Source organism: Ilyonectria robusta (assembly GCF_021365365.1).
Source record: "Ilyonectria robusta strain PMI_751 chromosome Unknown BGZ61scaffold_17, whole genome shotgun sequence".
NCBI classification, from domain to species: domain Eukaryota; kingdom Fungi; phylum Ascomycota; class Sordariomycetes; order Hypocreales; family Nectriaceae; genus Ilyonectria; species Ilyonectria robusta.
Window position 1 is genome coordinate 952,079 of NW_025764451.1, and position 19,939 is coordinate 972,017.

The following is a 19,939-nucleotide window of genomic DNA, read 5'->3' on the forward strand; positions in this document are numbered from 1 at the left end:
CTTCATCACATCACCCTGAAGCCCCACTCAACAAGACGAAGGAGAAACGATACAACCTCGCACGGCAACAGTCAACATGGCATTTGCACCAATCCAAGAGCCCAAAACTGAGCTTGGCCACTATCGCATCCTCTCGAGCAATGCCGGAGTTCGTGTCTCTCCGCTGGCCCTGGGAGCCATGTCTCTGGGGACAGCATGGTCCGCATTTCTAGGGTCTGTCGACGAAGAGAAATCATTCGAAGTCTTGGATTACTATGTGGATGCTGGTGGCAATTTTGTTGACACTGCGAACAATTATCAGAATGAGGAGTCTGAGATTTTTATCGGCAAATGGATGGCTTCCCGGGAAAACCGTGATATAATGTTCGTTGCAACCAAGTTCAGCAACTCGTTTCGGACACATGATCTTGGTACGGGCAAGATAGTTAATTATGGTGGTAACAACAAAAAGTCCCTCATGCTCTCGGTCAACGCTTCACTTCAAAAGCTGCAGACGACATATATCGACCTACTCTATGTTCACTGGTGGGATTGATCTACCTCGATCGAGGAGCTGATGGACTCGCTTCACATTCTGGTTGAGCAGGGAAAAGTCCTTTACTTGGGAATTTCCGACACACCTGCCTGGGTGGTTGCGGCTGCCAATACCTATGCCAAAGCGCATGCGAAGACCCCCTTCTCCGTCTACCAAGGCCGCTGGAATGTTATGGACCGTGATTTCGAAAGAGAAATCATCCCAATGGCCCGCCACTTTGGCATGGCTTTGTGTCCCTGGATGGTGCTCGGAGGAGGAGAACTGCAGAGCAAGAAGCAGCTTGAAGCTCGCAAAGGTACAAACGAGAGTAGCCGGTTCAGCGAGCAGAGCGAGGATGCGGCCAAGGTCAGCGAGGCGTTGGAAAAGGTGGTTGCGGAGCACGGCACCGACAGCATCCAGCAGATTGCCTTGGCCTACGTGATGAAGAAGGCTCGAAACGTCTTCCCGTTGATAGGATGTCGCAAACCTTCTCACTTGGAAGATAACATCAAGGCGTTGAGCATTCGCTTGACAGACAGCCAAGTCAAGTACATCGAAAGTGTCAAGTCGTTTGATATTGGCTTCCCGTTGAACTTTATTGGCGACGACCCCAAGGAAACCGGCGGCTATGCGCATATGATGGAGCTTCTTGTCAGGGCCAAGATCGCTTTCCCAAGTCCGCCTAAGCCAGTCGGCTATGAGTAAGAAATAGAAGGTCGACGAAGACACTTACAATGCGGTGTATTCAAAGATATACTCAAGTTACGAATATAGCGACGATTGGGATAGACCTTACTTATCGGTCTGTCCTGTAAGACGGAAAGGAAAAGCAGACATCTCAATAAGCTGCAGTAACATCTGCGTCTTGAAAAAGCTGCATCTATTGAACGTTATATATTGAATGTCATCTAGGCCGAACACTGGTAAACCTTCTCTATTACTCCCTGAAACGTCCCCTGCGCCGTCGACGTAATGAATGATGTTAGAGTCCAACTGCCTCTATTCAGGGCCCTCTATGATCCGCCACCCATGCGTGAAGCATGTCGAGCGCCACTTCTGGCTGATCGCCCAGTGTCATATGGCCCGCCTGTGTTATTTCAATGAAGCTGGAGTTCTCATAGGCCTTTTGATATCCTACAACGCACCGTCGAGCACGGTAGGAAACGGACCGGCCCCGCCAGCAGGGTTCCAGAACCTCATGATATGACAGAGATATGAAGACGGCACTGCCAGTCCATGCCAGATTGTCCACGAAGTACCGCATTCCCCGTGAAGTACATAGCCAGTCGGTGTCGCCGGCGTAAATGAGCACCTCGACTCCGTGCTCTAGAAGCTCCGTTACCCACTGATGTGAGGGTTTCCCAATCTCCCCACTCTCCTGGATATCGGCACTCAGGTCCCAATTAAGAGATTTGAACGGGAGCGCAGCGTCGTCAATGCCCAGGCCGGCGACGACCTCGGGGCTATTGAACCACTCAAGATGACCCTCGGGTGGATCTAAGCACCTGTCCGGGTCCTCAACACAAACAATGCGAACGTCGTACCCCAAGACTGACTGCTATCGTTTCCTATCAATCTTTGCAGACAGCAAGTGGCAACGCACTATCAAACGCCTCCAAGTGGAATATCTCCTCAACACAGCACACACGAGATTAGGAGATAAGGCGATGATAGCCCGCGCTAAGCAGGGGCCGAGATCCTGGTCTAGGAATGACTTGCCTAAATAGTTGGGAGATTCCGGTGTGGACCAGGATCAAGCGGCCGAAGCTTAATCCGGCTGTTGGCTGTTGGCTGTTTGCCCAGTACTTTCCAGTATATGTATCCAGACTTTGTTTCCAGCGTTGTAATGGGGGCAAGCCTTGATAACATTGCTCCCACACAATTGGACAACTGTTGCCAGGAAAGTCGATTCACCTGACCTTGACCGATGCGGGAGCAAAGCCAATGGGCAGCCAGGCCTGTTTCACCAGAAGCGGACAAGGCCAGCCCTTCAGGTCAGTATCCTGAACTATCGCCGTCATGCGAAGCGAACAAGGCAATGCGCATCTCGCCCGACCGCGACCAACATAGACAGTTGCTGCCGCTCAATATTCCCTCCCGATGGCGGTTTCTTGCACTATGCCTCGCATCCATCGCTATCTGGTGGCTCTTCCGACATAAAGATGTCGTGGGTGGTACCTCGGAAGGCTCGGATGTCAGAGTGCAGCTCGCCTGGAAGCGGTTCGAAGAGTCTCTCCATCAGTGCTCGGCTATCAAACAATTCCCCACGAAACTTGATCCTCAGAATCGGACGGCGAATCCACGATGGAACGATATCAGTGGTCAGCGAAGACCCATCATCTTGCGCAATGCAACACTCTTCGATGGCGAGTCCATACATCCTGGGCCAATGGACATCATGTTGGACAAAGGTCTGATAACCAAAGTCTCTTCGACTGCGTCTGCGTCACTAGCCAGGGGACCATACCAACAAGTCGAAGAATACAATGTTCATCTCCGCTTTGTCACCCCAGGCTTGGTGGACATGCATTCCCATCATTCCATCGGAGCGTGGCCATCGGCTGGGGGAACCAACGACGACACCAATGAGATGTTGACGGAATGGGGCCCAATGACCCCATTCCTGAGGTCATTGGACGGACTGAAAGCTTCCGACGAGGCGTTCAAGTTGGTAGCTTCTGGCGGTATCACCTCGTCCCTCATACTGCCAGGTTCGGCCAACATCATGGGCGGAGAAGGTTTCTCGGTAAAGAACGCTCGCAACTCTGGCAGATACAAAGAGTACGTTGTCGAGGAGACTCTGCTCGAGTACGGCATTCCCGAGGAGCAGCGTGTTCGCTACATGAAGCTGGCATGCGGCGAAAACCCAAAGCAGATATACCACCACAATCGCATGGGTAATGCCTGGATTCTCCGCGAACACCTAGCCAAAGCCAGAGACCTACTCACTGCGCAGGACGAGTATTGCATGCTGGCAAATGCTGTCTCCGCCTCTACAGACAAGGCAAAACAAGACTTCATCAAAGCAGAAGGGAGTATGCCTGTCAAACGTGAGCTTGAGTCTACCGTCGGGCTACTGCGGGGCCGAGTTGCCTTTCACAACCACTGTTATCTTCCAGAGGACATGGAGACCATGATGCGACTCACGGCGGAACACGATATTCGGATCAAAGCTTTCCACCACGCCATTGAAGCATGGCAGGTACCTCATATGTTGAAGTCCAGGACAGAGTGAGTTGTCCTCTCTCTTTTCTTATTGCTGGTATTTGTCCTGTGGCAGTTGTAACGCCCTTGACTCAACATCTTTTTCCAGTCAGACCTTCCATCTAACCCTGATAGAAACATCACGATTGCTACATTTGCCGAGTTCAGCCTGTACAAGTGGGAGTCATACTTTCCTAGTCTCGCTGCCGGCAAGATACTCAACGATCATGGCATTGCAGTCGCATACAAGTCCGACCATGGGCTGGCGGAGACAAACGCCAAGTATCTTGCCTACCAGGCGGGGGTCGCCCATGCCTTTTGTCTCCCCGAAGAGAAGTCACTACAGGCCATCACATCTGTCCCAGCGAAAGCCCTAGACCTGGATAATCGAATTGGATATGTTCGAGCTGGCTACGACGCCGATATCGTGATCTGGGACTCCCACCCACTGGCGATTGGCGCAACCCCTCTTCAGGTCTTCATCGACGGAAACCCTCAACTGGAATCATCTGATGTCAAACTTAGCATGGGCTTGACTTTTCAGGACCCTCTGCCCGACGATACTCACATACCTGTCGCGCCGCCAATGCGGAGTGAGCCTGCGGCTGCTGATCGAATCTCATTCTGTGCGAGGGCTCACCGGGCAAACTCGAGCTATGTTATCACGGGCATCACGAGGTCATTTCTTGATGGACATCCAGCAATGAGACATGTCACCGTGGGCATCCAAAGTAATAACATGACGCTGGTGATTGAAAACGGCAGGATAACATGTCTGAGTGGTGGTGATGATTGCGACCAAAGATTAATACAGCAAGACCAGGAGCAGGTGACTACTCTCCACCTTCGCTCGGGACATGTCCTACCTGGTCTGACAGCCGTTACGGCATCACTCGGTCTGACAGAGATCACCTTGAATTTCGACAGTGGAAACGGCATGGCTGATCCACGCCGTGACGTGTCGAGACCGGACAACATCGACTTTGCAAAGTACGGTGTCCAACTTGAGGGAAAAGCTTTTGCTCGTGCCCGCATGGGCGGAATTACAAGAGCAATCTCGCCGCCGCTAAGTCTAGGGGGGTTCCTGCATGGTGTGAGTGTTGGAATCAGTACAGACACCAGCCTGTCGCTGCACAATGGCGGTATTTTCCAGCCAGACGTCGGCCTCCATGTCACATTGGACAGCTCAGCTATGTTGACCTACGGCACCATCAGTAACTCTGTTGCCAAGATTCGGAGATTGATCATGGATGGGTTGGGTTCGTTTAACGCAACAGTGTTTGGGGATGTTGCTTCTGGAAGACTACCTCTCATTATCCACGCAAATAACCATGTGAGTAGATGAACACGATCTGCAACTCATTCCCAGATACCTGTTGCCAGATACTTGTTGAATAACGCTGACTCTGAGACAAGTGGGATATTCAACAAATTATTTCCATCAAACGGGACTTTCCGACGACAGGTATTGTCATTCTCGGTGGCGCTGAGGCACCATTGGTACGTTTCAACCTCCCCCGACAGCAATAGCCGTTGACTTGACAATCTTTTTTCAGGTTGCCTCAGAGATTAGTCAAGCAAACATCTCCATAATCCTTACTGAGAATCGTCCCGCGCCCGCCGAATTCCGCCATCGAGACGCCGTTGTCGGACCTCCTCTGACGCCCTGCATTGCCCGTTTGCTCAAAGAGGCAGGCGTGACTTTCGCGATATCTCTAGTTCCTACAAGTAAGTATAAGGTTTCTTGTGTCACTATCTCACGCGTTATAGAGGACTGACTTGTTTTCTACAGCTTTGCCGGGTGACTATCGCCTGCATGCACTGGCACTAGAAGCAGGGTGGACAGCTAAGTGTGCTGCACTTGGGAGCACAGAAGCAGTTAAGCTTGTGTCATCCAATGTGGAGGATATTCTTGGTTTGGAGCGGAGTAGCGATATTGTCATTTGGGAAGGTAACCCGTTGGAATTTGGTGCATCAGTCGTCTTTGCTTTTGCAGCTCAAGCTAGTGCTTTAGCAGGTGAGAACTATAGAGAAAGGGACTTAAGTACTAGTAAGCTACAACTTGCATCTTGCTGGCCGCAGGAAGGTAATTAGTATAAGAGACGGACTTTTGTGGTTCCTGCAGGGTCTGCGCCGTCCTCATGCCAGAGCTAACCAAGTTAGTGTCGTTGGTTGTTGAGATGTTTCTCTTTTCTTTAGCTAGGTCTCCTCTAGGGTGACTGGTATATAAAACTACGATATCTAGCCCTACTACTCGGTACACACACACACAGTGTATTTCCTTGCTGGCTTATAACCAATAGGGCACTAGTTGCTATTGTACACATCGATTTCCCAATTTTTGGCATAATCTCGTAAAGCCCTGTACAAAGATACTTGTAAGTATACATCCAGCTAAGCTGGAAAGTAATAATAATATCATATTCTGCCGTCCCCAACCAGTCAGTCAGATTTCGGCTGCTTTATATAGGTCGCGACACTTCTTCCGTGGCGAAAGACGCGATCTCGGTGAGGGTGTAGAAGTCTCTTTCCCGCGCCTCTACGTCGACAGAGGAGACACTCATTGCTAGGCTGACCACCACTTTCAAGACACGATGCAGTAGAAGACAGAAGGCCGTCCCAAAACGCCCTTTGGCGGCAGATATTCCCTCCATACCCTCGCGAACGGTTTGAGAATACATTTTCTCCCAGGACTCCAGGCAACTGAGGATCTGAGCCTTCGTCAACTTCAGCTCGGCTACTTGGCCATGGCCCTGTAAGTCTGTCACCCGACTCAGAAATTCCAGTGCGTGTACGGAGAGCACACACAGGTCGCTGCGCGCCTGGTCACATAGACGGGCCTTCGCGGCGGTCGTCATGGGGCCCATGTGCGCTCTTTCACCGGTAAACTTGTGCCTAGGACCCGGGTACCCCGAAGCAAAGAGCTTAATGGCGAATGCGTCTAGATGAGGAAAGTTGGGGTTGTGACAGGGAACGATGCGGTCGTCGTCGCTCACTCCTGGGCGGTTCCGATATTGGTACATGATGCGTAGCCCTTGGAGGAAGTGCTGGAAAGCAGTGCTGTAGTCGCCGAGCATAACCTCTATGCTGATGAATATCTGGCAGCACACAAGCGCAGCCTGGGCAGACTCTCGGCCAGGCTGCTCTCTTAACCGGGACGCCAGGCCGGAAACTGCCGCGTTGTATGCGTCCAAGCTGCGTTCGACGTTGATGAATGTTCTTCGGCCTTCAATAACGGCCGTGTATCTTGTATCCCCGAGACCGTGATGCAGATCTCTCAGAGAATTGAGCGCGTGGCGGATGGCTGGGTCTGGCAGATTGGCCAGTATTGCCCGGGCCTCTTTCTTGTAGCACACGCCGACTTGGCGCTTGCGGTGGAAGTAATGGGCCAGTTTGTTGATCTCATCGGCGGTTACTATGGAAGACCTCGGCTGGTACAGAGAGAGAGATGGCTCATAATTGGCGACAGGCGCTGGAGCAGACGGTTGAGAAGCCCCGGGGGCGAAGACTCGGAATACGGATGGATACCCGTCGCATACCCTGTCGGTGGAAATGCAACGATGGCAAGCCGGCCGCCCTTCATCGCACTTGACTCTGCGGATCCTGTTTTAATTGAAGCTGGGTCAGCATCGAGCCGGTACGATCTGGTAGGGGAACTTGGATCGACTCTCGCCATCGCCTCTTACCTGCAAGTGTGGCAGCCAGTCTTGGCCTTTGGCTTGAATTTGCGCCTGAACGGCGGTGGCTTGCAGTGTTTTTGTCCCTGTTGGTCATCTTGGCCAGCTAACAGCGCCATGTGTTCGAGTCTTGTAGCTCCGCGAATGGGATGGATCGGGTTGTTGTGCTCCCCAAGAGCCATAGCGAGCCCTATAGGGCTTAAATAGGAAACAGGAACGAACAGATCGACTTGGCCGCCGGGATAATCGCCAGCCGGTAATGCTGCGGCGTCTTGGCTGCGGGGAAACGGTCTACGGTGGGACCTTTATGCAGCTGTTATTGGGCACCGGTACATAGAAGGATTGACATCGACATGGTTGATATTTAATGACAAGGTCCGACTGGCCAGTCTATGCCCGCTTATGCCGCCTTTCCTGATTCAACTTCTGCGGAACCCCGAAATGTAACTCTGAGCCGCAACCTCACAGCTGTAGCAACTAGTCCAATACGGGGAATTTGTACGACATGCCCAATCGCCTCGGCTTACACGGCCGCTGCCTTCATCTCCATCCCGTTTACCATGGCGTGTCTTGCTGTCAGATGTGCTGCCGCCGCATCTACGCGTCGTTCGTTCAATCGGCGTAAACATGGTGTCGATGGCTATTTGAACAGAGCCGTCTCCGTCCAGCTCCCCAGAACTGCTACACCACCAAGCCCGACGTGCTCCCAGTCTCTTTGTTTCCTGAATCCCGCTCCTTCATCACGCGCTTCACTATGCGCCTCACGTTGATCCTGACGGCTCTGTTGACATGGCCGCACTCACTAGTACATGCAGCCAGCGCTGCGTCACAACCGAAGCTGCTCACTCAGTTCCCACCTTCAGTCCGGATTGAAAACCTTACTATTCTTCCAAATGGCACCGTCGTCGTGTGCAACGCGTACACTGGCGATCTCTACAGCATCAACCATCTCCATGGTCCATCAGGTGCCGTTCCCCATCGCTTCGCCTCGTTCGCGCCGTACTCGTCGGCCGTCTTTGGGCTTGCATCCCCGTCGCCACACACCATCGTTGCTACTGCGAGCAACTTCTCGTGGGATCAGGGGCTGGTAGAGCCGGGTTCCAACGCTGTCCAGCACGTCACGCTCACCAAGACTGGGGTCAAGACGAAGGCGTTCCCCATACCGTCGGCGGGATGGCTGAACGGCCTGACGCCTGTCCCTCGCTCGCCGCACTATCTGTTAGTTGCGGATTGTGTCGCCGGCTCTCTACTCCGGCTAGACACGCGCACAGGATCCGTTAAAACCGTCATCTCGGACCCTCTCTTTGCCCCTGTCCCCGAACCTGGGTCGAACCTACTTCTCGGCATCAACGGAGTTCATGCCCTGGGCGGATGGCTCTACTTCACCAACACTAATCAGGGATTGTACGGTCGCATTGCCATTACGCATGACGGTCTTGCCGTCGGGACCCCGGCAGAGGTCATCGCGCGGGGACTCAACGGGTCGACATTCGATGACTTTGCCCTGAGGCGTGACGGCGTTGCATTCCTTGCCACTGGCTTGGGAGGGCCCAACGGCATTGAGAAGATCACGGCCGCAGGCAAGGGGCGCCTAGTAGCTTCATGGGAGTATGGCTCCCCAGACATCAGCCAGCCAGTGTCGGCCGTATTTGGTCGAACGAAGCGGGATCAGGGCATTCTGTACTTTGCAACCGCGGGATCGTACCTGGGTCCCAACCCGAAGTCTACGGGGGGGCAACTGTTTTCGCTCAAGGTTGAGTGTTAGCGAAGGATGAAAGAAGGTGTCTCCCCGAGAATTCCTGTAACCGGCAAGACTCAACGGTATCAATCAGTAAATCTGCGTGTGGTCGTCGAATATACGGTGTTGTGTTTCTCGAGGTACCCTAGGATGAGTTGGTAGATACAAATGCTGCAGAGATGAGCAAGAGCAAAGTGCTTCAGCACCCGTAACACTTGGACAATAAAATCTTACCCGAATCATACATGCTGGCAGGTCCAAAATACGGTAGCCTAGATTGGTGTTTTGTGTCATTCATTGTAGGGTCGCTGCAGATGGCAATTCGCACCTCTTTGTCTGCTTGACTGTATGGGAAAATGTAGGATTAACCTTGATGCAGCGTCCTGCGTTGAACCAGCCCTGGAGATCACTCCCTCACACCCATCATTACTTGCTAGGTCTTAATCTAAGGCTGGGTCGGATGCATCTTCCACAATGTCAACGAATAGAGCTCTTCAGACTGACAACCGCTTGGAAAAGCTTCCAATCTCTTGTCGGCGATGCCGACAAAGCGGACAATATACGTTTTAGGTCACTTGCATGACTCGTGTGAGTAGTTTAGTGCATGCTGTCACAACCGTGAATGACTCTTATCGCAGCGCCTTATCTTGGGTAGGTCAAAAGCTGCAAATCAGACGGCTAGGATGACTCCTTATTGTGGCTCATATCACAGTGATCTCTTATCTTATCTGTGAATGCTGTATAATGGCGATATCTACTAATCTGCGGGGAAATGGATGATCGGATGCACCGACGGCACCTTGGAACATCAAATAACACATGAAGGCATTTTGTGGAAGTACATACAAGACTACAATTCTAACCATCTAACAATCACCAATTCACCAATTAATTTTGTTGACAATCCAAAAGAGCATGGTATTATCAGATAAAATCCCCGACTGGCCGTTCAGTCTGTGGCTGACCGTTGGAGTTCTGGCCACGGCTGGCTGGCTCGCCAAATGCATCTATCGCCTCTACATCCATCCCCTATCCGGGATCCCTGGCCCCCGTCTCGCCGCCTGCTCTTCGCTATGGCTCGCCTGGCATACCATGATCGGGGACGAGTGCACCACCATCTTCCAGCTGCATAAGCAGTACGGACCGGTGTTACGCGTCGGGCCGAACGACGTCGATATCGCCGACGGTGATGCTGTCGACCCCATCTACTTGGAACGCGGAGGATTCCAGAAGACCCAGGCATACTCCAAGTTCGATATTGACGGCCATCCGACCATCTTCTCGACACAGACGCTCGCTGAACGCGCCAACCGCGCCAAAGCAGTAGTGCCGCTCTTCTCAACTGCTTCGATCCGTAACTCGCAACATGTGCTCGGACGGGTCGTGGACGAGTTTGTGGCCCGGTTGCAGAGCGAGGCGCGCAAGGGGAAACCAGTCAACGTTCTGAACCTCTCGCGGGCCATGGCCATCGATGCAGTAACTGCGTACCTGTTCCATGAGCAGTATGGAGGTATCGGCGAAGACACATCCCACATGTCGGCATCGCCGTTCGTCGATGCCTACGTCGGCGTGGGTGCTTTTTTCAACTTCCTCCCCGGTCGTCTCGGAGACTTGTTGATGCCACTTATCGATATGATCATGTCAGACCCCGAGACAACCCGCTCTATGAGCCTCGTCGATCAGTATACTGGCCACATTTCCAAAACTGCATCTCCGGCTAGCGGAAGTTATGCGAGTCGCCTTCTGGCACGATCAGTGCCCCAGGACCAAGTCCAGGTTGAGTTGAAGGATGTGTGCTTCGCTGGTACCGACTCAACGAGTATCAACATGGCCACCATCTTGTGGAATTTGTCCAAGTATCCCGAAATGTTTGTCTCTTCTATTCCTATGCAATACGGCTACGGTACTAACGTTATTCTCCTGCCAGATATTCCAACCTTCGAGAGGAAGTACTCGACCGGACAGCCAAAGACGAGGATCCCATGGCTGGTCCATACCTCCGCGGTGTCGTTCGGGAGGGCTTGAGGCTATCCATGGCCAACCCAATCCGCCTCCCGCGCCTCGTCCCCGAGGGTGGCTGGCGATACCGCGACTACTTCTTTCCAGCTGGTACCAGTGTTGGCGTTGCATCCTTCCAACTACATCAGGATGAGGACGTCTTCCCCGATGCTCAGCGGTTCTCGCCGGAGCGGTGGCTGGAGCCGACGGACCGGATGCTAACCCATTTCTTTGCCTTTGGTAAAGGAAATCGCGCCTGTATCGCGCAGAATCTTGGCACCACTGAGTTGACACTCGCCACCACCAAGGTAGTACAGGCAGACTTGCTCAAGGGAGCTAGTGCTGTTCAGGATCGAGTTGAGATCTTGGAATGGTTCAATTCTCGAGTCAAGGGAGAGCAGATACTTGTTCAGTTTGACGCAAAAGCGCAATAAAAAAGGCTTAGATAGATAGTTGATAACCATTTTGAAGACATCCAATAATTTGCCCCCTATTCGTGCTTCGAACGTGGCCTGTTAGAAACTTAATGTGAAAAGCATGCTTCAGCTCGCATTAATAAGCTAATATACCGTTGAATCATACGTGTGGTGATCTTGATAATTATTCCTTTGTGGTACTAATTGGATATATGAACCTCTAGTCTAGACTAGGAAGCGTTATTTAATCACACTTAGACTCAGGAAAGTGCTTTTTATAACAAGAGATTTGTGTAATATTTAGGTCAGACTAAATGTACTTAGATGTATTGAACTACATCTCCTATGGCCATTTCAAGTCCATCGTCACCAGGTTGACTTAACGAACCAGACCAAAGCCCATTGCGCTTCTTCCAGCCTCTCCAATGATACCCTTTTCTCCAGTAAAGAGATTGAACTCGTGCTCCTTTGGACCTGCTCTGAAATCCTCCGGAGGGAGACCGTTGAGAAAATCCTCCAACTGCCCTTTGACGTAGCTGATGTTCTCCGCCGTCCGAGGCGTCGCCGCAATGTAAGCCACGCTGGAATCGTGGTCTCCCGTGTGTTCGACTTCAACGGCGTGACACATGTCGGCATGCCACCAGATGGTATCTCCCGCGTTCATGTGCGGGATACTGACGAGGCATTCCCGCATACGGAGGTGAGGATGCGAATATGGGCTCAGGAGCTGGCTATTATCTCGGAACGTCCCCGGAAACCAGGGCGTAGTGTCGTCAAACTCCCACTTTGTAGCATCCATAATGTCTTCTTCGGACTCGGGTTGTTTGAAGAAAGGCCGTAGAAGAACGTACGCGATTGTCCACTTCACGTGAGGGTAAAGCATCAGGCTACCTTCCCGGGGGCCCGTTGAGGTTAACGCCGTCCATCCCTGGAAGCTCCGGAAGACGCGAGAGTGAGCTGATCCTGGGAAAAGCGCCTGGTTCGCGCTCTTGCGATGGGTCAGGTCATAGTTGTCTAGCAGCTCCGGGTTACCAGAAAACACGGCCCCATATGCTAACTGATATGTAGCATCGGCCCAGCGGGACAACGACCCGGCGTCAATGTGCGGGCCAAGGCCGTAGAACTGGACACCTGGAGGTCGAATTCGAACCCCGTCGGCGTACGAAAGAGGCTCTGGGGAGCTCACTCCCGCATCGTCGTGCCACCACGTATTGAGCTGTTCGCTGAGCTTGAGTTGGTGCGGGTGCGAGCGAGCGGCAATCTGGGTGGGTGAGTAGTACAGATTGAGAATGAAGGGCGTTTCGACGGGCCAGCCTAAGACTCATTTTAGTCTTCGTTATTAGGTGCTATGTTTGGAAAGCTCTACCTCGGATGGATGGTCGGTTTGCCGCCACGTAGTCCTTCAAGTTCTTGAACCATTCATCAGCTTGCTCACGGGTATACACGTTCCGGACAATGAAACATCCCGTGTCTTTCAGCTTCTGTTTCTCCTCCGGGTCCAGGGTAAACATGTCACCGTACTGGACTTCGGGGATGATGCTGTTTCCGGCTGCCGAAATCTTGGCTGTGACCGACGCAAGTTCCTTGCACACCTTCAGCCAGCTCTTGACTAGGGACTCTTTGCCATATTTTTCGACGATAGCTGTCTTGTAACCAACGAGATCGTCCCCGCTTTCGGCAGTAGTTTTGACGAACTCTGGCCAATCGGGCCAAGTTGCCGCTTTTCCGGCCATTGTGAGAGTAGCTCGGTTGCAACTATGTTATCTCGACCATGCCGTTCAAGGACGCCAAAGCGAGCTATTTATCAGCGGCGTCACTTGAAAGACATACCAATCGTCGGACGGCCCGACACCTTATCATCGGCGATAACTAGCGCCTAGCGGAGCAACCTCTTATCACGAAATGATCGCCTATCTGCCGTGCAGCGAGATAACTTGGAGGTGAGCTACACCGAGGCCGTGATAGAGTCGGAGTGAGGCTGTTGCTCATTGAAGACCGAGGTTGATATAAGGGGCGCGCTGGGCTACTCTCCGACGACTTATACGAGTCTGCCAAGTTTCAATTTCGCACCACTCTCACAATTCAAACGTCTGCGATATCATGGCTCCCCTTCCCTGGGATCTTCCCGCATGGGTCCCCTCTCGCTCCGCGTTTGCCTGCGCCTTGATAGTAGCATCATCATGTGTGACTTCCACCGTATGTACTGTGTCCATATCCTCTAAGAGCACCAACTAACCCCATTTAGACACTCGGCTTCGATGGTTCGATGATGAATGCATTGAACATCCTGCCCTCTTACACTGATTACTTTGACCTGACCACTACCACTCTTGCTCTGAACACGGCTTCGGTCTGGATGGGAAGCACTCTAGCCGGTATCTTCTTCGCAAAGGTACCGGACCTGATCGGTCGTAAATGGGCGCTGCTTGTCGGCGCCATAATCACGGTGATCGGAGTTGTGCTTCAGGCAGCGGCTCAGGACATTGGCATGTTTGTTGCCTCTCGAATCATTATCGGTTTCGGAACGGGAGGCTCAACTGTTGCCGGACCAGTCTACCTTGCTGAGACACTCCCCGTTCACTACCGCTCCTGGGGCTTAGGTCTATTTGTGAGAAACCCCGGAATCCCGCCTCTTTCCACGGTCTACCTTGCTAATGATGATTTAGTATGACTTCTGGTACGTTGGTGGTCTCATCGCTGCCGGTGTCACCTACGGAACAGCCAAAATGGAGTCTACCTGGGCATGGCGCCTACCATCTGCCCTGCAGGGCCTGTTCAGCGTGATGTGCATCGCGTTACTGCCCTTTACGCCCGAGAGTCCTCGATGGTTGATCTCCCAGGGCCGGGACGCAGAGGCTCTACACGTACTGGCACAGACGCATTCAGATGGCAACATCGATGATGCAAGCGTCCAGGAACAATTCAGCCAAATGGCGGATGCGCTGAACTTTGAACGAACTCATGAAGCGCCACGATTCGTGAAAAAATTCATGAGCAGCGCCTCAACCCGAAAGCGAATCTTTCTTGCCAGCTCGGTCGCTGTCTTTTGCATGTTGTCTGGAAATAATGTGAGTACAAATATGGACAGGCAAACACGTCGAAATCATGAAGGGTGCAAAAAAAAAACCAGAATAAACGGAGAGGAACGTTTTAACTAAAGAATCAGACCTGCTGACGCTACGCAATCGATAGATCATTTCGTATTATTTCGGATCAATGCTTACTCAAGCCGGTGTCACCAACACAACCACGCAGCTAGAGATCAACATTATATTGAATGCTTGGTGCTTGGTCATCTCAATCATCGGTACTTCGATGGCCAACAAACTCGGTCGCAAGAAGCTCGCTGCCTTTTCTACTGCCCTTTTGACTATCTTCATCTTCCTTATCGGTGCCCTCACAAAGGTCTACGGGGACTCAGACAACAAATCAGGAATCTATGCCACAGTAGCTATGATCTTCCTTTTCCAAGGCTCGTATAGTTTTGGCTGGACACCCCTCACCGTCCTTTATCCGCCAGAAGTTCTCAACTACTCTATCCGAAGTGTGGGAATGGGAATTTACACATTCCTTGTTAATGGTGTGGGTCTGATGGTTACTTTCGCTTTCCCTTTCGCTCTGGAGAAGATCGGATGGAAGACTTACATGATCAATGGCGCCTGGGATGTTTTGGAGCTGCTTTTTGTGATTCTCTACTGGGTTGAAACTAATGGGCGAACGCTGGAGGATATCGATAATAATCTGGAACCCGATAGCTTCCCGGTTGTTGTCGGTGTTGGGGGTAAAGATGACGAGGTTACAGTTCAAGACCCTGATTCTAAAGGGAAGCAAGACATTTAAGTAGATAGTTAAGAGGAGGCAACTAGAACAGATACCGATATTGGGGTATCAAGAGTTGTTGTCGTTGAGCTATACCTCGGATTTTACCATGGCCTTTAAGCATACTGTTGTAGCCTACTTACTCGTTCATTAAAGTAAGGTTAAACCTCTGCTTGCTATCACTCACCTCTAAGCTGTGTCAAGTGACTGCAATATTTTAAGACTTTACCTGTGGCCACACATAATGCCATACTCGGCCATGCCTCCCTATCTCCAGGGCTGCAACCAGGAAGTGGGCAAACACGTCAAGCAGGCTTGGGCTGAGGCTGGCGAAACTGCTTGAAGGCATTTGCAATGGAGTCTTGGGGGCAAACAGCAGGACTCTATGGATATGTACCCGGGAACAGGAACACGGAAGGATGATATCGCTTGGGTGACTCTGGACCAATTAGACATGCGTTGTGACATAAAAACTGACAAATGAGAGACTACCGTATCAATTGGCCAAAAACACTATTAATTGAACAATTTGCTGAAAGTGGCTAATGATGATTGATCAATCCGATGACCCGAAATCTTGCCTTGAAGACCAAAAAACTGACTCATGGCGCCGAGCCAAGAGCCCTAGGTAACTCGGGATATCCTAAATGAAACAGCCGGCTATGGACCCCTTCCCAAAAATGCGGAAAAGCTTCAATTTCCCCCGGTTTCACCCAAAGACCTTGAGTCCCTAACACAAGGGCTTTTTATTCCGTCGCTAACAAGCAATGACAGTCTGCAAGGCCACTCTAGCTCAGATGGATATTATCATGCTTTCGGGAGACCCTAAAGCAAACTCGCTCACAGTTATAGACGAGCGCCTCACTAAGTCTGGCCTCAGTCGGCCTTGTCTAGTTCGGCCGATGGCTTGACTCAGCCAGACCAAGTTGCTGTTCTGGTGGATAGGAGCAGCTGCGTCACGCGTTTGAATCACGGAACGTGGGCGCATTAGCATAGATACAGACGCCACTTCCGGGAGTTTTGGTTGTGCAACACAAAAGCTACGAACTGTTGAGTTTGCAAGGGCTATCTCGGCGAAAGAACCATGCGTGAGTTAATGAGGGAGCGATCGACGAAAGGCAGTAGCAGGAGATTGAGCCGGTAATAGGCTAGTTGTCGGTGTTCTTCTGCTCATCTGAGGCTTTTCCGGCCTCGGAATGGTTTCGGATTTCTTCCCAGTTTCAACCCCTGCTGCGGTCGTTCGCAGCCACCCAAATTCGAAACGCCTCGCCGGTTTCACCTTTCCCCTTTTCATAAAATTTCTACCAAATATTATGACATAGATACGCGGACGTCGCGTATCTGGGTACCGGGTGCACAACTTAACTGCCGGATGTTGGGATGCAGCCCAAACGCTCTTGCGACGAGACCCGGGGTGGTTGGATTGCTTGGCAAAGAGGCGTCAACGGTGTAAAATCCACCGTCGCCGCAGTTTCTGTTTGGAATTCCTCGTTTTAGCCCGTTGCTGCGTTCAAACTTTTCCAATTATTGATCTATTCTCTTTCCGAATCGTGAACACGAAGCCTGGTCAAAATTATTCTGTACGTGTATTCAATTATGCTCAAAGGTGACACCATCATCCAGCAGAAATTAACCACTGTTACAGACGAGCAATGCGACTGCCAGAACTTAAGTTTTATAAACCTCGTCAAGAGGAACCAGATGACGATGAAGAGGAGGATGATCTTGAGGATGATCTTGATGATGAGGGCGAAGAATTGGATGACGACGATGATGACGGTGAGGACGAAGGCAGCAATGGGAACGGAAATGCCCCAGGACCTGGAGGTAATAGAAATGGGCCACCGGGACCCGAAGGAAACCCAAGACGTCCTTCCAGGCGTCCCGGCCCTCCCAACACGGTGACCAGTACAGAATTGTCACCATCTCCAAGCACTTCGGCCCTGCCACTCGAGACGGCACCGAGCGACATTCCTCCACCGAATACCAGCACCACTTCGTCCTCCAGCACAGCCATACCGAGTTCCACTTCACCGGCATCTACGTTTTCAACATCGATTGCTCTTCCTCCCTCAGAGACAACCTCATCGCCGGTTGTCTCGCAATCAGAGGATGCATCCTCGGCAAGTCCATCTACTTCTCCTCCCCCAGAGACAACCCCATCGCTTGTTGTCTCGCAATCAGAGGGCGCATCCTCGGCAAGTCCTTCTACTTCTACTTCCCCGGAGACAACCTCATCGCCTATCGTCTCGCAACCAGAGGACGCATCCTCCACAAGCCCTACTGCTTCGTCTCCTCCGACATCGTCAGGAACGACTGAGGCGTCACTTGGAGATACAACTATACCTGCAATTCGTACTGCTACCGGTTCTACTCCTTTCAGCAGCACCACTTTGCCACTGGCTATTGGCTTTGCCACACCGAATAATACCGCGATGGCGGAGAATGTCGGACCGAGACCCAGGACGCCAAGCCATATCGCAGGAATTGCGGTAGGGTCAATTGGTGAGCGTCAAGTCACCCAACTGGGGGATAAATAAACTAACGACCGATCAGCCGGATTTGCTTTCCTTTTGACATTTGTGGTATTATTCTACAAGTGGCACAAACGAAACTTGTTAAAAGCACCCTCGAGCTCTACCCGGCGTCTGACAGACAAATGGCGAGTCTCTACATGGACTCCTCGCCCCCGAAGCACCGACGCTATGGAGAATTCGCTCTTGGTATCGGAAGAGCGCTCAGGTGAGGGTATAGTCTCGAACTCTCAGCCAATATTCGAAAAACCTCCAGTCCCTCAGACACTGAGGCAATCCTTCCACAACTCTATCACACGACTTGTCCGTATGAACCCACTGGCTCTACACCCAGCAATGGCAGGCGCCCCAGGTTCGGCGTCACCGAGGCCAAGATCTTTCGTCTCCTCAATTTTCCGTCGGCATTCGGCTGCTTCAAGTTATACTGCCAGATCTCAGCATTCAATATTGCCAGACCAGCCGCAAGCAGATCCTTTACCCCCAATCCCATCCGCATATCTGAAACAAGGCCAGCATGAAGGATATACTTCTGTGCAGCATTAATTCCGCCAGAGGCTGTGGTTTGAAAACACTGATTCGTTGACTTTTTCTTTACTCGCATTACGGCTGAATTGCCATACAAGGCAATATTTCATTAGATCACAGATATATAATAGATGTCTGAAGACGTTCATGATTTTGCTAAAACCTTTACAGAGGTTTATAGTTATGCAAATAAATTGACTTCTTCGAGACTCCTAGAGTTGGCAAAAAGCTTTTGGTCGTAGATATTATATGAGAATGTGAATCAGCCAGTTCAATTGGTGTCGTTTATTAGCTAGGTTGAAGCTTGGGTAATATGGTCTTGGTTGACCTTTGTTAATTACTCTCACTGGCATCCTCTACAGCTATTCTCTTCATTAATGCTCAATTCAGAGAAATAGGATTGACCTACTAGAATCTAATAGCATCCTCTGATGATTATATAAGTTCTCAAGCCAGGTGTCTTCCGTACTATACCCTCCCGCGATAGATTTGGGTTGTTGAAACGTCACCAGCCCCCACAGACCATAATACCTATATATCCCGCATGCTGGCAAAGGAAACTTCTACCTCTTTCTAAGTAGGCGCCATTGGGGCTTTGCTTGCTAGGGTTATACCGCAGCTGCCGATCTTCGTTCGTAGCTAGTAACATATTCGGCTTAGTAGGCTTCATCTTGACCACGTCTTGACGAGGTCTAACTTGCGCTGACATAAAGAGCTGCCTGCAGCTACCTTCTGAATCGCCTCATTTCACTGTCATCAACAAAGTGGCATGATAACCCAAGCTAGATTAGCATTAGCTGTGCTCGCTTCCGATGTCGCATGCCTGGAACCACCCACAGCCTCGGCTATCAAAAGTCCTTCTGGTTACCACCTTATTCTTTTCCCATTTCCATGCGGTGTGGTCGCTGAAGCTACTGCAGTAGTCAATACCACAAAACTTCAAGTCGCGTACTATGAGATGGTCCTGCAGATGGCCAGGCGGTCCTGATCCTCCATAGGTAGCCATATGACATTCACAGCTACACTTGTATCGCGCCAGCCCTTGTTCAAAAAGGCGATGGCGATATCACCCCATACCCGCGTGGCCATGAACCAACAACTCTACTCCATACAGATTCTTTCCGAACTGATGAGCAGGCAGCTCTAGGTTATGACAATATCGATCTCTTGGATGCACTTGATATCGAACAGGCCATCTTTGCCGCTTACGACTGGGGCGGTCAGAGTGCGTGTGTGGTAATACTAGAGGACAGCAATCTTGCCCGAAGTTACGGCTTACTTGAAATATGGTTCGCTTTTTGTAGTCTAGGGTTAATCTGAGCCCTTGCCGTTGATCCGAACATTCTCGGGATCCACAGATATTAGGGGGCGGCTTGTTTCTAGGCTATGTCTGGTATAGAGCATCAATCGGAATATATATTCGCCGTGTACTTTTGCAATCTACCAATCATGATGGGCTTATTTGTTCCTTGCAGATTAGCCTACTACGTAACAGATGACATCTGTCTGCAATA

The 19,939-nt window shown here is 51.2% G+C and overlaps 10 protein-coding genes across 10 annotated transcripts; 7 read left to right on the top strand and 3 right to left on the bottom strand.

Moving 5' to 3' along the window:
* Nucleotides 1-76: 76 nt before the first annotated feature.
* On the top strand, nt 77-1,219 carry BGZ61DRAFT_496373 (NADP-dependent oxidoreductase domain-containing protein; the record flags this gene model as incomplete). The annotated part of the gene is made up of 2 exons (XM_046251009.1): nt 77-517; nt 551-1,219. The coding sequence occupies 2 exons, from the start codon at nt 77-79 to the stop codon at nt 1,217-1,219; spliced, it is 1,110 nt and encodes a 369-aa protein (XP_046101291.1).
* Nucleotides 1,220-1,517: 298 nt separating this feature from the next.
* BGZ61DRAFT_359001 (Alpha/Beta hydrolase protein) lies at nt 1,518-1,859 on the bottom strand (the record flags this gene model as incomplete). Its single annotated transcript, XM_046241024.1, has 1 exon — nt 1,518-1,859. A coding segment is annotated over one exon (342 nt), but the record flags the coding sequence as incomplete, so codon positions are not given.
* A 693-nt stretch (nt 1,860-2,552) lies between these two features.
* Nucleotides 2,553-5,812, top strand: BGZ61DRAFT_359170 (uncharacterized protein; the record flags this gene model as incomplete). The annotated part of the gene is made up of 5 exons (XM_046241047.1): nt 2,553-3,745; nt 3,854-5,051; nt 5,135-5,218; nt 5,275-5,446; nt 5,511-5,812. The coding sequence occupies 5 exons, from the start codon at nt 2,553-2,555 to the stop codon at nt 5,810-5,812; spliced, it is 2,949 nt and encodes a 982-aa protein (XP_046101293.1).
* Nucleotides 5,813-6,180: 368 nt separating this feature from the next.
* BGZ61DRAFT_359005 (uncharacterized protein) lies at nt 6,181-7,514 on the bottom strand (the record flags this gene model as incomplete). Its single annotated transcript, XM_046241026.1, has 2 exons — nt 6,181-7,321; nt 7,405-7,514. 2 exons carry the CDS (start codon nt 7,512-7,514, stop codon nt 6,181-6,183), a joined length of 1,251 nt encoding a protein of 416 aa, XP_046101294.1.
* Nucleotides 7,515-8,554: 1,040 nt separating this feature from the next.
* On the top strand, nt 8,555-9,094 carry BGZ61DRAFT_293188 (uncharacterized protein; the record flags this gene model as incomplete). The annotated part of the gene is made up of 1 exon (XM_046238595.1): nt 8,555-9,094. A coding segment is annotated over one exon (540 nt), but the record flags the coding sequence as incomplete, so codon positions are not given.
* A 954-nt stretch (nt 9,095-10,048) lies between these two features.
* On the top strand, nt 10,049-11,565 carry BGZ61DRAFT_358430 (cytochrome P450; the record flags this gene model as incomplete). Its single annotated transcript, XM_046240962.1, has 2 exons — nt 10,049-11,001; nt 11,061-11,565. 2 exons carry the CDS (start codon nt 10,049-10,051, stop codon nt 11,563-11,565), a joined length of 1,458 nt encoding a protein of 485 aa, XP_046101296.1.
* Nucleotides 11,566-11,926: 361 nt separating this feature from the next.
* On the bottom strand, nt 11,927-13,280 carry BGZ61DRAFT_481161 (uncharacterized protein; the record flags this gene model as incomplete). Its single annotated transcript, XM_046249267.1, has 2 exons — nt 11,927-12,861; nt 12,914-13,280. 2 exons carry the CDS (start codon nt 13,278-13,280, stop codon nt 11,927-11,929), a joined length of 1,302 nt encoding a protein of 433 aa, XP_046101297.1.
* Nucleotides 13,281-13,647: 367 nt separating this feature from the next.
* BGZ61DRAFT_496385 (MFS sugar transporter-like protein) lies at nt 13,648-16,518 on the top strand (the record flags this gene model as incomplete). The annotated part of the gene is made up of 5 exons (XM_046251011.1): nt 13,648-13,743; nt 13,793-14,155; nt 14,214-14,615; nt 14,740-15,315; nt 16,492-16,518. The coding sequence occupies 5 exons, from the start codon at nt 13,648-13,650 to the stop codon at nt 16,516-16,518; spliced, it is 1,464 nt and encodes a 487-aa protein (XP_046101298.1).
* A 500-nt stretch (nt 16,519-17,018) lies between these two features.
* BGZ61DRAFT_551431 (uncharacterized protein) lies at nt 17,019-18,449 on the top strand (the record flags this gene model as incomplete). Its single annotated transcript, XM_046255498.1, has 2 exons — nt 17,019-17,871; nt 17,923-18,449. 2 exons carry the CDS (start codon nt 17,019-17,021, stop codon nt 18,441-18,443), a joined length of 1,374 nt encoding a protein of 457 aa, XP_046101299.1. The 3' UTR covers nt 18,444-18,449.
* Nucleotides 18,450-19,179: 730 nt separating this feature from the next.
* BGZ61DRAFT_551433 (uncharacterized protein) lies at nt 19,180-19,661 on the top strand. The gene has a single exon (XM_046255499.1). It carries the CDS (start codon nt 19,195-19,197, stop codon nt 19,411-19,413), a length of 219 nt encoding a protein of 72 aa, XP_046101300.1. The 5' UTR covers nt 19,180-19,194; the 3' UTR covers nt 19,414-19,661.
* The last annotated feature ends 278 nt before the right edge of the window (nt 19,662-19,939 follow it).

Excerpts from the sequence above, each read along its gene's own strand:
- BGZ61DRAFT_551433 (XM_046255499.1), top strand. The coding sequence starts at position 19,195 with ATGATAACCCAAGCTAGATTAGCATTAGCTGTGCTCGCTTCCGATGTC.